Here is a 15810-nt window from a genome sequence, read left to right as displayed (position 1 = left end):
CACTCCTGCCATATGCAGTTGTTTAATCTGGATCACAATCGCACATTCATCTCCTCGCACATACCACAGTGGATGCCCCTTGAGTGCGCACGCCTGGGGGGTCACGGGCAGGAACGGTGATATATCACGAGCGTGCGTCTCCGTTTGATTTGCGACTTTCACTCGTCACACGGGATCTGCACCCTCAAGGAGCAGCTACAGTACAAATGAGCAAATTACATATTATAGCTGCCCAAAGGGGGTCACTCGAAATTGCAACGGATTTTTTTTTTATCGTGACGCCGGTGGACAAACTGCCGCAGGTGAGCAGCACACCCAGACAAGGACATAAGAACATAACCCCAGGAGGAACATGTTACCTAACAACATCAAGAATCTATGTATGAGAGTGGCAGAGTGCAGAGAGAGAAGGAGACAGAAGATGGGGAGGTGGGGTTGGAATCGACAGGGGTCAGCTGCTCATTCTGCTACATGCGCGCATGCCCCTTGCCTTGCTTGAGGGACTTTGATTTCCCATGTCACCCCTGCACACTGCCGTGCAACGTGGGCCCGGCAGCTGCGCAGGTCGCCGCAATGAGGTGGGGGAGCCGAGGGAGCCGAGGGATGGGGGTGCGGTTAATTTTGGAGCTGTGTGCGTCCGCTGCGCAGGGGTGGCTCGGGATAATTGGTGCCCCTCTGGGAGCAAAACTGCTCTCCACCAGCCCCACCCCCCACCGTACGGCCCCCACCCAGCAGGCCTTCATCAATAAAACGTTCCGTCTAATCAAGCTTAATTGAATAGACGTGGCGCTATGTGAAATTGCTGCGTGTTCCGATTCAAGTGTAAGTACTGCGGAAAGAAACACAAAAAAATATCGTGCAGGATTTTAAAAGCAGCGTGTGCAAGGATCTCGACAAACACGTCGATAGCTGTTTATAACTTGTTAAATCACATCTGTTTTTTATTTTAAAAGGTATATTTTATTAACAAATGTAAAACGATATAACAAAGCTGAACAGCAAAGCAGCAGTTATAACTGATTTTTTTTCATGAATACAATTTTAGTATGGAAACATATTGTATTCGTTTTGGCTTTATTCTCACCTATGGGGCTATATAAGCAGGGCAACACTTAAAATCCAAATGTACTTCTAAATTCCTCTGATGATAGAGGTCTATTTTAAACCATGTGCTGTGGAAAAGCAATACAATAATAAAACTCCAAACCTCAAAGCACATGGCCATATTTTTTGTTTAAAACCTTCATAATGAATGTCACTTTAAAACAAAAATATGAAACGATAAAAAAATAAATTGAAACTTTTTACACTTTATGTTGACACGTTTGCAGCCTTTGAAGAGTTTGCAATGATAAAACATGTTAACAAAGATTGTAATTTATATCTACAAGGTATAACAAAGGACATGCCAACATAAAGTGTATCGTTTCCGTACACTACAGTTAGTCAATTGGCAGGTCTCGTCCAAAATGTTCGGCCAGCCTGGAAGAGTCGACCAACATACCTTCGACAGGGGATCTCCGTCGCTACCTCTAGTGCAGTGGTTCTTGACCTTTACTGCAGCCTGCACACCTTTGGTTCTCAGAAAGGGCATCTCGCACCCCCAGGGGGTGCGTGCACCCCAGGTTAATAACCACTGCTCTAGTGGAAGCCCTTCTGCCCAGCAGTGGCATTCGCAAGCCATTTGCTGACCCTTTGCTGCCCCCATGTTTATAAATGTTGAAGGTGATGGGCACTTCACCGGCGTGACATTGCCTGGCCCCAAGACAGCTTTTGCTTTAGTCACAAGTTCATCAATATGTCCACATATCCGCACAGGTGACCTTCACGCGGTTTATCTCGTGGCCCAATTGTGCGAGGCTCTTGCATTCCTAACGAAATCCCTTTTCCCTGTAGAGCACAGCCCCTGCAACGGCACCAGCCTAACCCGGCCTCCCTCTCAAGCCTTTCATTTGGGGATTGTGAGCACCAAGCACATGGCATAGCTGCGGTCTGAAAATGCTCTCTTAAGCACTTTGCGGTTCATGGGGATTAGCCACGCAACAGCAGGTGAGTTCATGCAAGCAGACCTAATGGGAGGAGGGGGGGGGGACTTCATCCAGCAGTGACCCATAATGGTGTGGCGGTTTCAGTCCGCTTTATGACATCCAAATGGGCCGGGATCAACTCTGTGTGGATACAAAGTGATTGTATAAGTATTTTTTTGTTTTCTTTCTGTGCGATCCCAAAAACAAACCGCATCTGAAACATTGCGAGGCGTAGGGGTTGACATACATCTGTGGCGCCGTGTGGTTGGCACGGGCTCTGGTGCGCTAATTGAAATGGTGGTCCCCTGTTCAATTTCCCACCCTATTTGTGGCCCAACACCTGGACCCCCCCTTTGACCCATGAGCCCCAGTGCAGTTGCACTACCTGCGCACTCAATATCTATGCCAACGGTATGTGTTACTGCAATAACAAGATAGCATTTGCAGCTTTATTTGAAGTAGAATGACAATAGCTACATTATGACGAGTGCAGTGGCAAGGACTGGTTTCCTTCGAGAAAATGATCTGACCGTGGTACACGCACGGTGGTCATTCATTGCAATACGTACTTAGTACCATTAACATCTGCACGCAACTATAATGGATGGTGTAATATAATCCTCATAAACAATGCATTGGATGTAATGTCTGATGCACAATGCTTTGAAAGAAAATGCATGTGAAGCAGTTATTGAGCCTACCACTTCTTCACGATCTACGGCACCTTCATAAATGACATCGCGGCAGAAGTTTTTACGGCGACAATGCTAGCAGTGTTCTTGTAGACGTTGAAATTTCCATTCAATGCCAATTTCATGAAATGGCCTACGATTGATTTGGTGAAGAAATATTATCTCACTGCCCATAAGGCAGGAACGGCCATTACTGGTTCTACTAAAAGTTGTTACTTTACAAGGGCTCAGGCATGTGGAAACCATGAGGTCCTTTCCGTTGTGCCAGAATCTCTCCATAAACACCACATACCCAAGAGAGCTTATGGAGATAAAGCCACCAGCAAGCGTGCCCATGCACAATCCATGAAATGTACAATTAGGCAGGTGGCCACGGCAGATGAAAGAGGACCAACCTGAGAAATCCCAAATAGCATGAAGGGGGGAAAAAAAGGGACGTTCTGGCTCGACCAGTTTTACAAAAGGGCAGGTTAAAGCTGTGACCCACCGTGACGGAAAATAAAAAGGGGAGAAAAAATATCACAACAGGAGCAGTCGCTTTGAGTTGTGCATTTTCATTACCGTTCCCTTCTGTTGGCGCTTCGATGTATGGGGACCACGATAGTGACCTTTACTTGGCTGACCTCTGCATGGTCACAGCACTCGCACCCCCTGAGCATCAAGCCCCACAGCACACGGTGCACTCTCTGTACAGACAATGGGGACGGGTCAAGCTGGCGCAGGCACCAAAAAGGACACAGGGGGCCCAATTTGTGTGCTCGCTGAACCCATCACTTAGCAGAATAGGGAAGAAATGACCGAAGCGCTGATTTTGATGTTATCGACATGTCAGAGCAAAGCCTTCATTAAGGGGGTTGGCTGTAGTGGGTGCGCGAGGATATTGCTCAAATAATGGACTCGGGGAAAAGAAGGGTGTAGGGGGGGGATGTGTATTGTTTTTAAAAGCATGCGGGATATTCCTGTGACAGTGCAATACCGGGATCAGAGAAGCCAATCTCAGAGTGACAGAGCCAGCCACTATGGCAATTCCTATTCAAACCTCTACCAGGCAGAGACAATCTCCAAAACATGAAGACAAAAGGGCAAGAACGTAGTACTTGCAAGAATGATAACAGTAATTTGGAAAATAAAACTTAACTTCACAATCTTTTTTTTCCACTTGCGTTCACATTTTCTTCTTTCGTATAACTGCAGTTTTTTTTCTAGTATGGCTCAATCATTGTTTTCCTGCACTCATAATTATTATGTACACACTTGCCTACATTCTCGAGTGCCTTTAGTGCTGTGATGGGATTATCTATCCCTGGACATGCCGACAATATGCAAACCAGAGAGATCAGGACTGAAGTAGGTCAACGAAGATCTATATTTACATTTTTGGTGAGTTTTTCATTCAGCAAATGATAAATGAATTGAAGTTACCCGTGACATGTTTATATTTTTACAACGTTAGTGTAAATTGAGACATGACCTTTCTTTAGTAAGGGAGACCAACTAGGTATATGAATCGAATTATGTGTTGTCTTAAAAAATATAGTATAGCAACATTGTATATGATAATGCTATGATACAGGGTGTCCATGAAGGTATAATAATTATTATTAGATAGCACTTAAAGCTAGGTCGATAACAGTACACACATACACTTGGTGGTATGAAAATGTGATTGTAAGAGTCTCATCGCTATAAAATTCACACGCCAATCATGGTGTTTGTGACATACTTAAGATCAGATTTAAGAGTCGCAGGTGTTTGGCCAACATTGGATGCGATTGCTTCGAATGCTTCTGTTACATGCTGCTGAACATCACTCAGCTTAGACATGGTCGCTATCACCCATTGTTAATCTACTGCTAGGATGAATGGCTGTCCGTGCTATTGCCGTCCCACGCGATTTTTCAATGTATCAATCTAACCCACTCACACTAATGAGCTGGTCTCATCACTATCTCTGTGGTAGGGGTGGTCATCCTCTCTGTCGTGTGTTCTCCATTGACTGCCATTCCATCATCATCATCAGTCTCATCTGATCAATGTGTCCATCTGCCTGCCCCCACCCCTCGTTTAATCTAAGAATGCATTTTCCCATATTTCATTTTCGTACTTCTCAATATTTCCATTTTGTTTGTTCGTGTCCACGTTTCTGATTCATATGTTACGGTGGATGAAAACGTTCTTCTTTAAGCACACTGATATCTTTAACTTTTTACGAACAAATTCAGTTTCCCCCAAGTGTTACATTCTGTCCTCATTCACCTCTTCTGTCCAGAAGTTCATCTCAATCGGTTTTATTTAATTTTGTTTCTCAAACTTGTTGTATGTGACTTTTGTTTCACTAATTTATCTTGACCCCTAAATGTGTAGCCCCGTTTGTTAGGCCCTTCAGTAATTTCCCGTAGTCCATTTTCATTGGTGCTTCTAATCGCTACGTTTTCATCAGATCTAAGATGACTAATCCTCTCTCCATTCATATTTATGCCTTTATTTCCTCAAACCATTGTTCAGAAAATATTGCAAAGTTGCTGTGAGTAGCCTAGATGAGAGTGTATCTTCTTGTCCGACTCCTGGTTTGTAATTCGTTACATTCTTTGTGTAATCTGAGTGTGGCTGTTCCATATTTATATAATAAATGGTTTTGGTAGTATGTATTAATTAACCCATTGATTTGTGATAGCTTATACGATTGTGTTATTTCCTACTGAATCAAATGCCCTTTGAATAATCTATAAATACCAAGAATAATGATGTTTAACATGGTATAAAATGTCATTAAAAATACTAATATCAAAGGTTACTTAAGCTTTTCAGTAAAAACAACCTTAAATATAAAACGAAAATGTTGCCAACATTTCAACCTCGTCGTCCGAACTGCTGTCTAACGATAATCATGAATAACTGATGATACCTCCGTCGACACATTATGTATGAACATCACATAAAAGGAATGAAAATATTTCCTAAGGCATTAATCTGCCGCAATAAGCGAGTACAACGACAAATTCACTAATCGTGATATAATTGTCACCAACACACACTGAAAGCTATTGTTCACAACTAGTTTTGTTATTTTTCAGACAATGTTTTTGTTATTTTGTACTCCCAATGGTAATACAAAAATTATGATGAAAGTGAGAATTAATTTTCATATTGTAACGTCAGTAAAAATGTAACACAAATACCTCGTGTAAAGTAACGTAAACACATACATGTTTCAATTCTGTTCGTTACAGATTAAGGAGGACATATTTCGTGGCGCAAAGCAGTGTAAAACCATCATCAAATACAGAATTCATTGGCAAAGATAGTGTATATATGTACATATATATGTACATGTGCTGAAAGGTGCTGCTTTATCAATCCAAACGCAACTGTGGCTTTAAATAATGTAAGTACAGCAAAACACGCGATGGAACAAGAGCATCTCAGTCAGAAGGAGTGGGGGGGGGACGAATGGCACAACACAGGCATTCCTACACGTGCCTCGTTTGATGGAAAACACAAAGGCCACCACCGAGCAGGAGACTAGAACAAGGTAAAGCGAACATCAATAATACCGAACATCGTCTAGACTGCGTTCTGCTGGCTTGGAGGCGAACGCGAGCTCTTTCCAAGCAGATGGCTCTCTCACGCGCGCGCGTTTTACCAAAAGATGCGTGGCATACCGTCATGCTGACCCATTGTATAAGCCACATCTGGAGACCTTGTGGCCTACGCGAGATTCACGTGTAGATAAAAGTGATGAAAATAAAGATCAAAGGCGCGTTTTTACAAAATAATGTCAAAAACTGTTTTCATCCCCAATTTAAAATCGTTGTACAGTATTATCTCAAAAGTAGAACCACATGGTCGTTTATTTATTTCACAAATAATACGCCAATACTTTTTTTGGAAGCAATTATTTAACCTGATGTTCTGGATCGCACAGCGCATACATTCCCAACGAAGGTGTAGGTATGACGAGTGCCCCTGGCCCATTTGCGGTCTCCTGATTATCCACTATATCTGTCTGGCATCTCTATTTATGCGTTATGAGGAAGGGCCTTTGCCAAAAACGTCACCGAATATATGTTTTCCTTTTAAGGCCACAGTATTTCTTGACGAATGTGTCGACTTGTTCTGTGTATGGTGCTTAACGCAGCAGCAGCAACAACAGCCCCAAATAATTTGTTTTAATTCTGAGCCATTGAAAGATAATTTCCCGCCAAAGGATTGCGAGTTCCGAGTGACAGAGTTGCCATTCTCCAGCATGTGCTCAAAACATTTGTGTTTGTGGATCAATGGGCCTGCGCTGGCAGCCTGGAATGTCTGCCACCAGCACACGTGGCAAGCATTCGCAAACTCTTTGACCACACAAGCTGTGCGCCCAACGATGTACGTTAAAGCCAGCTTCTAAATACAATACTATAATCTATCTCTTTTTTTCCCCGGTGAGATTGGGTTTTATTTGGTCCAAAGAAATTGGCATTCCAGAAATTATGACCTTAGGTATATGTTACTTCAGGAAAGTAGTTATATATAAATCATAATACAAGCCTGAAAAAGATGTAGATTATGCACACACACACACACACCGCGATATGTTTTTCAATTGACACACCTGCCTCAAGTTTATAACTGCATGTATATACACTACAAGTCTACATTTTAAATGCTATCAACACCTTCCAGAATGATCTTGTCGATGGAATTTGGGGCTTTGGTTCCCTCAAGTATTCCTTTTCCACAACCGCCTCTCTTTTAGTATCTGTCCTCACCATCATCATCATCATCTGCCATGATCAATTTGCTGCTGGAGTAAGGCTTCCCCATGTCTTTCAGTCACGGTGTGGGGGGGTTGCTTGACCATACTTCAGCACGTTCGTCAATGCAGGTTGGTGAAGGAGGTGAACCAGGACCGGTTCAGGTATCACTCCCTGGCCAGGTCAGTGGGTCAGGTCACTCGGCCAGATCACTGGGTTCATAGCACAATGCGCTAACCACAGTGCCACCGATCTGCCCCATCATCACCACCATCTTTTATTGTGACTGTGTGTATATTTTAAGAATATCATTAATGGTCAGAGGGATGAAAGAAAAACGTGATATTTTATATACAGAGTGGTCCAGATAGCTTGTGACCTTTAATTCTCTGAAACTTCATTTGTTTCATTTATTGTTTATTTTAAATAGGAATGAATATGCAAAGGAAAAACATTTCAGGGGTCAATTAATGCGGGGATCACGAGACACCTGGACCACCCTGTGCAGTATACACAACTGCAATTGCACCTTGTCTCTCATACGGGCAAGGTCACTTTAAATCTGGCGCAGCTTACACCTGACGCCTATGGCTCATTTCGCATTAGAGTTGTCAATGAATTCCGTCATGCCACGGCGAAGGAAATGGATGTTACAGACCAGTTGAAGCCATGCGGCAGAACCTATGCAGTTGTGTTTACTGGAACAGCAAGCACCTTACGACTTTTCAAACAAAGTTTCAGAGGTCTTAACAGTTTGATTTCAGTCGGATTTTGTTTTAGTATATTTCTAGAATTTCTAACAATGGATTAAAGTACTTAATGCAACAAGAGTGTGCAATATCAAATGGTCTTACTTACTTCAGATTTGAAAACCAATGTGCTATTTGTATATGAATAGCGAATAAGAAGCAAATTATATAAATACCATTAAACACAAGATGGCATACAGTATTACATCACCCGTTCTGATTTAATGCTGACTATATATTAAACATTTTCCATCTCAATGACTCTCTTTATGCTCATGATTAATTTGAGCAGACGCAAAGAAATGTATCTTTAAAAAAAAACAGAGCAAAGTGTCTACAAATGTCGCTTGGCACCCCACGTGATGGAAGCTTCTTCAGAACCTGAGCTTCTCCAGTAGGTGTCCAAGCACGTGGGGCGAAACGTTGGACATCGTGCCGGAAAACGCCCGGTACAACCCGAAAACTCATCGGAGAGGCGTACAGCACAAGCGTGAAATTCTACGCAGTGGTATAACAACAACAACATCGCCAGGGATGTTATAGTTGTTGAAGCTCACCTTTAGCATTGACAGCGTGCAGGTGAATGCAGCACAGCACCAGCAGCAGCGCGTGAAGGTGATAGCTCATGGCGCGTCCTTGCGAATGCGAGGCTAAGCGGCGGCGGCGGTGGTGGTGGTGGTCGTGCTGTTGACTGCCCAACTGCACGGCCAATCTGAGGTGGAAAGCATCGACGACAATCAACATCTTTGTGTGAAAGAGCAAATAAATCACCTTGGCTCTATGCAAACCAAATTACTCGCCAATTGGATGGAGGTGGGGGTGTGATAAGTAGTGTGTTTACTTATGCATAGCAGAACAAATACAAAAGTGTGCATTGTGTGCGTTTTATTTACTTGTCCTGCCGTCTAAAGCGACACTCCTGTGTGTGTGTCTCCAATGAGCTCCACACTAGTCTTCTGAATTGGGCTCCACGCACGGGCACGCTAATTAACTTTGATTATCCCACCTCACACTGGGGGCTATTGTCAGCTATTAGCGCGTGCTAATTTGCGCGACAAATACCAGCATGCGAGCCCCTGAGGCAAGGTGTAAACCACACGTGCTCGCCGCACCAGTGACCCTTTAAGTTTCACCAGAACGGCCCAAGCAGGTGAATATTATACCGGCAATGGGAGTTAGCGAATACGACATTCACGTTGGAGTCGTTTCGTTAAAGGAATCTGCACGGTCACACAGGTGTAGCGATAAGTCGGTGGTTGTTAACCCTGGGAGTGCGAAACATGGACAGGTCTTTTGGAGGAGGTAAATCATCGAAAGACAAATTAATCACGGGCACGTAAGTACAACTACTTTGTTTCATCAACGCCATGTAATTATTAACCTTGTAATTTTTGTTGTTGTTTTACGATTGATAACCAAAGGGGTGCAAGGCAGCAGTCAAAGATACACTGCTATACGTGGTAACGTTCTATAGAATAGAGATACCTACACCTTCAATTCAATTTCCACCTGTTACAACGCCATTATACTCTTAGGCAATTGTCATTTGGCATGGTATCTGCACTCCACATCTACCGACGGGGCATTTTAACATTGCCCAGTAAGTAATACGAACACATGAAAATAGATTAAGACAAGCAATAGTGCACAAAGCAGCATCGTATGGCTATGTTTGCTGGCCTCATATTCAGGTACAATAATACAGCACCCCCCCCCCCATAATGAACAGAAAATATACCTTATCAGAAGAACATGGCAATGTGTGTGGACGTCTAGGTAAGAGCTTCAATTATAGATTCTAGCAGGAGTTAGTATTCAAGTGTTGCTTGCGTAATTGTAACGAACTCATCTTCGTAAGCAGTTCGTTTTACCTATGCGGATTACTGAATTTTATAATATCCTTCGATAGGCATGAGCTCGTGATATCATTTATAACATGTGTTTTTTTTTACGACAGCTTAGACCGGTAGCAAACAAACAAACAAAAAAAACATCTTACCTGTTCCGATAATCTGTCGGATTTTTTTTGTTCTGATGAGCGACGCTCGTTCCAAGAATCCAACACAGCTTATGTGTTCCTGGCGGCCGGTGGCGTCCACGAAAATTTCATTTCATTCAGTTCTTGAGCAACGTCCACAAGTCCCCTTTCCGTTTTCATGAGTGTTTTTTCAGTATGCACACGTCACTCTTAACACGAATAACAGTGCAAAAAAAAGGCACAATTAATATTGCCCTTGAAATCAACTAGCGTAAAGAATGAAATTGTGTTCAACGGTTATCTATATACATGTTGAAAATAAATACCCAGCTAAGGCGTTCTTGAAGGCGTAAACCGAAAGAGTTCTACATTTCTAAGTTTAAAAAGTACTCTCCACTGGTCTCTCGCTAGTCCACTCCACGATCACTGCCTTAAAACGTCTCCGAAGTTCAGGGAATTCGAACGCAGCAAAAAAAGGAGTAAGAAAAAAAACACAGACGATCGAATATCCAGAAGAGCTCGAACGAAACACCGTTAAACAGTGTCCGATTCCCGTAAAAAAAAGTTCTGGCGGGACATACACCGCGACGGGAACTTATAGGCGGGCAAAGCTGAAATTATGAAAGGGTAACAGGAGTCTCCTTCAAGGCTTTCCCACTGTTGTGTGGAAAAAGTCTCGGAGCGTGGCAAGCGGTGTTAGCTCTCACGTCTATCTGCTTCTCACCCGGGGCCCGTCTCCAAGTCCTCCTCCCCCACACCCTGACTTAAGCCCTCACACCCACCCCTTCTTCCACCCCCACCACCACCCCCCATCTTTACAACACCCACTCACCCTCCCTCCCTCCATAGCCTGCATCTTTTACCTCCCTCGCTGTCTGCCTGCCTGCCTGCCCAGTCATCAATAAGAATGGATGGAGCTCCACGGTGTTGAGTTACAGATGGGGAGGTGTGATAAGCTTTCCTCTCCGCACGCTCCTCCAATCTTGGCAATTGGAAAGGAGGCAGGAACTCTCTTGCCTATTTTGCCGCAGTATAAACAAACCGAGCTCGGCTCAAGTTAATGAAATAACAGCTGATGGCTGCTTTGGAACCTTGTGGCGCTGTTTCCCCAGTGCTTGTTAACATGAATTAGTTTAGCATCCTTACTTCCTCTGCATTTCAGTTGTATGTGAAGGAGTTTTGTATTTACCTTGTTAAAACAATGCAATGCAGGCTTATGTGGGCTGTCTGCCTTAGGGACACATTACCACGCACAATCTACACATTATACTCGTGCAGCTCTAACACACAACTAGTTTTAAAATGTCCTATGTTCTATGGTGTGATTGCATATGATCTGGAGCCTCTGGGTAGTATTGCACGGTGTCAAATACCACAACACTGCCCTTCATCGGGATAGCCTGCTAAGACGTGGTCTGCTGAAGCATGAAGTGTACAATCCAGGATGTATGTAATGCAACTTTTTTTTTAAAAAGGTTAAATCCCATCATTTACACATTCATATTAATGTATGTGCAAATAATAATTTTTGAGACAATGACTGACCTTAGTTTAACATGTATGACCAGGGTTCTAACATCCATGGACAGAGGCATATGGGTGGCCAGATGGGAGGGTAACATTGGGTAGCTGTGAGCACGTTAGGCTGCACAGACAGGATTATATCAGTGTAGCGTGCTTGCTCGATATGTCGTGGATAGGATGCACGGGTTCATGCACGGATTGTTAGACACATTTTCAGACATCTAAGTGCATTGCACTTCAATTAATTGTTATTGGAATGAAGTTCAAATTTTAAGCTTCATGCTTAGAATTATAAAATTATGAATGTGTTGATACGATCACCACGTACAGTGATTAGTAATGTGTAGAAGAAAATACGTAATCCCTGGTTCATTTAATAAACTACCATGCTTTTCAAACGCAAATGTGAAGCAAATAAAGCTTTTAATGTACAATTTCGCAATAAAAGATTCAGTCACTAATTTGTTGTGGTTTTAAGCCAAACACTTGAAGTCAACGCGACAAGTTACACAATGCTCAATTTAATACATACAATTTAATACATACAATTTAATAATACAATTTAATACATACAATTTAATACGTACAATTTAATACATAGAAAACAGATTTCGCCTTGTCAATATATCTTTGGGAAGTTTCAGTGCCATCTCATGGGGACAGCAGAATTATGTTTTCATTCCAAAAAAATGTACGTCTTATTATGAATATTATTTTTCATAGAACATCTCAAACAATTGAGCGCGTAGGTTCTCGCAGGCACTCTTACTTCCAGTGTGGTTTCCAGGTAGGGCTATGTGTTGAGCATGTTTTTCAAATCAAGCTTTTGCCACGAACTACTGCAGACATCTTTCGGAATTGACGCCAGAAGGTGGCAACAAGTGGCCTCACCCAAAAAGTTTCAGTTTTCAGTTTCAGTTTCATTCATTTGGTATAGCCCTGTGAGCCATTCGGCTCTTGAATCGGGTGCAACCGCAACAAACAAAAAACAAAAACATGAACAAGAAAACATCTTAAAGTGACTATGTGACTGTGCAAACAGAAAATCCAGGAAAAAACAGCAAAATATTCCTGAAAAAGCACCGTACACCAACGCTGTGTGCAAAAATCCCAGTGGGATGCAAGTCAAACGACAACAACCACAAGACAACTTAGATTAAGGCCATCAGTCTAACTCCGTACTACAACAAACAAACATGGCCAAACCAAGAAACGTTTTCGACATCACCAAAATAAAGCCATAAAAGCAATGCAACAGTGATCCTAGGAACTGTGACCGAATTTTCACAATAAACGACATAAACAACATGTAACACCAAACCCTAGAGCTATAGCTGGCTGCATGAGTCACTCCGCAACAACAGGAGCATCAGTCGGAGTATCAAAATTTTCAATGCACCTTTAAGATCAGCACACTAAATCAAAATACAGATAATACTTTGCAGCGTCATCCGGATCGAAACATTTTATTTTATTTTAGGCCACTGAATATCAGTGGCAGCTAGGGGTGTACAACTCCTCTAGAGCAGTTTTGAGTGAAGATCTCATAAGTAGTGATTCAAGTTGCAGTTTATTGGCAATAGCATTCCAGACCCTGGGGGCATCAATAGCAAAGGCCCTTCCTCCAGTTTTGGTACGGCAATAGGGAATGTGAAGCTGGTTCACACCACTGTTATTTTGCACACGTGGAATGAACACTGAAAACGCCGGAAAAAGTGGTTTCCATCAACACGTAAATCAAGCTTTCATATTACTGGACAAAAGCAAACTCCATATTCTGTTCATAAGTCTGAGCTCGGACGTGTTGCTTTTTTCAAGCGTGAGTATTGGGGCCTCGGTGCTTTTGTTGTTCCAAGCCAGACTGCCGAGAAGGCTCAAAGTGAGGGCAAGCTTCACAGTTATTCTCGGCCCCAGCTCCTGGAAGGGCCCTGCCGAGTGGAATGATGTGCCGAGGGTGCGCAAGCGAGCTGAGGTGCCAAGAGGGCTGGGAAGCAAAACCCAAGAAAAAAATATGTATTTTTTCCTAAATTCAGTTAAAGCGGTCATCTCTCTGTGGGCCAGCCATGCGCAGCTCCATGAATGAATGCCCTGAACAACGCTGTGAGGTAGTAGAATTCAGTAGCATTATGATGGGATACTATGTTGGTTTTCCTGTTTGCTTGGGAACTGTAAAGAAAAAAGTTTCAAAAGTAAATGTTTCCACCGTCACAGCCAAATCTGGTATTTCAACAACTAAATGTATAAAGTAATACTCCCACATTAGGGAGTTTTTTTTCTTGGCTCCATTGAGCTTAGAAAAAACCATGTACACAGATGCAAGTATGCAAATCTAGTGAGACAAGCTACACAAATAGCAATAAAATCCCAACATGTGACGGTCAACTTGCGGTATGAATAAGCACGCAAAATGTACACAGATGTACACGTCACATTCATATGCCTGCAGATGCCTCAGATGCCCTCATTCGTATGATATATACACACACACACGTGATTCGAAGACAACCAAGTCACTCTGAAAGCTGCCTGATCTCATTCGTACTCAGAAGCTGAGCACGGTTGAACACCAGGTCGGTGGTGCAGGCTTGGGCCCGGAAGGTAGCTAGAAGATGGCAGTAAAGCAATGCAGTATGTATTGAAATCCAACAGAAGTGGAGTTTTGAGCTTTACAGCCTCGTACGTATGGAGCTGGCCAGACATCTCAAGGCAGGATGCTTTCGAAAGAGAGTCATGAGACTCATTAAAGCTTTCCTGAGTAAATGAAGGACATTGTTATCACTACTACTACTACTACAGGAGTATATATGTCATACAAGCTGAAGCAAAAACATTGCCTGCATACGAGTAACAGATTACCAAGAACATGAATGGGTTCTCTTTGGAATGTCTGGCATAGCACTGTCACAGGGACTTGTTGAATTTCTAGATCACTGCAGTTTTTCATGTAGTTTTATTGGTGTCATAGATTTAAAGAAAAACACACAAACTATTCAATATCCGGCGTCAGCAGTTTTATATGCCAAAAAATGTCCAGCGCATTCACTCACGATATTCACAATAAACAATAGCGTAAAAATTCGTAACAATAAAAAATGAATAATGTAAGCCTTTTCGCAATCCACTTGTGGCTTATTAAGGCCTCGCTATGCAGTGTTCATCGTGGGGGTTATCTGACCATACTTTACCACTCTGTTCAGTGCAGGTTGGTTAAGGTGGTGGGGGGTGGGGGGAGATTGTGGAGACAATGATCCCCGTATAGCCTGTAACAGACTGTTGGAGCAAGTGCACGGCACACGAGCGGGTCGGTGGCCAGCACCACGCCCGGCCGGCTTTCCGCAGTGGTGATGTTTGCACATCGCACTAGGTGCTAATTTGAGGCTGAGTCGACCTAGGGGAGGCCCAGAACCGATTCCGATATCCGTCACTGGTGTTGACCGTGGTCGGGAAACTCATAGCACAGAGCGCTAACCGCTACACTACCGGTTCAGATATCACTCGCCACCGATGTTAGCCAGGAATTTAAAAAAACACACACATGAAGCTGGCTCCATTGCACAGTGCACGAATCACTCACTGTGCTCAAGTGTCAAGTTTGTCTTGTTTTACCAGATGACAACTCGAGAGACCACGATCGTCCCATGTGCAAGAGTAACCTGGGGCATTAGTCTGCCAGTAGGGGGTGAAGATTGCTGTGTGTAATCCCCATTGAGTCAATTGCCGGGTCATTTCAGAATTTGCCACATTTGAACCCTGACTGTGTCACTTCTCACGCCTAACATTACGTAATGCAATTAAGTAATTATACACGCCGTACATATGAAGAACACATGTAATTTATTGATGTGGTGTTACACTCCAACACACATAACACATGTATTATCAGGTACGGTACCTCTTAACTGGATTGCAGTATTGTTGTAGATGTGTACGTCATGTTGAGACAAGAATGTAATGAAACACGCAAAAAAACAAGTTCACTCAACGAATTGAGTCATTTGCTGGAGGGAGGCAACTGCAGAACACACCAGAGTGTTGGCGAAAGGAGACTGGTGAAAGAATGGCAGCCAAAGGGTGGAAAATGCAAGAGAGGAAGACCGCAGC

General features: G+C 43.0%; 1 protein-coding gene across 2 annotated transcripts in view; it reads right to left on the bottom strand.

Annotated features, from left to right (window-relative positions):
- The window catches only part of LOC116940512 (fibroblast growth factor receptor-like 1), a 39558-nt gene extending 28632 nt beyond the window's left edge, over window positions 1-10926 (bottom strand). Inside the window, exons 1-3 of one of the 2 annotated variants that reach the window (XM_032950428.2) lie at window positions 10893-10926; window positions 10207-10394; window positions 8765-8919 (exon numbers count right to left, since the gene is read on the bottom strand). In XM_032950428.2, coding sequence (XP_032806319.2) covers window positions 8765-8834 — 70 coding nt within the window. In that variant the 5' untranslated portion in view covers window positions 8835-8919; window positions 10207-10394; window positions 10893-10926. Of the gene's footprint in view, window positions 1-8764; window positions 8920-10206; window positions 10395-10511 lie in introns of both variants that reach the window. The other variant, XM_032950427.2, reaches the window with a different exon arrangement.
- Between the last annotated feature and the right edge of the window lie 4884 nt (window positions 10927-15810).

Source organism: Petromyzon marinus, chromosome 9 (genome assembly GCF_048934315.1).
Source record: "Petromyzon marinus isolate PM22_M1 ecotype Great Lakes invasive population chromosome 9, UKy_Petmar_22M1.pri1.0, whole genome shotgun sequence".
Lineage (NCBI taxonomy): Eukaryota > Metazoa > Chordata > Hyperoartia > Petromyzontiformes > Petromyzontidae > Petromyzon > Petromyzon marinus.
Note: the sequence above shows the minus strand (reverse complement) of the source record. Positions and strands in the feature narration are given on the sequence as shown.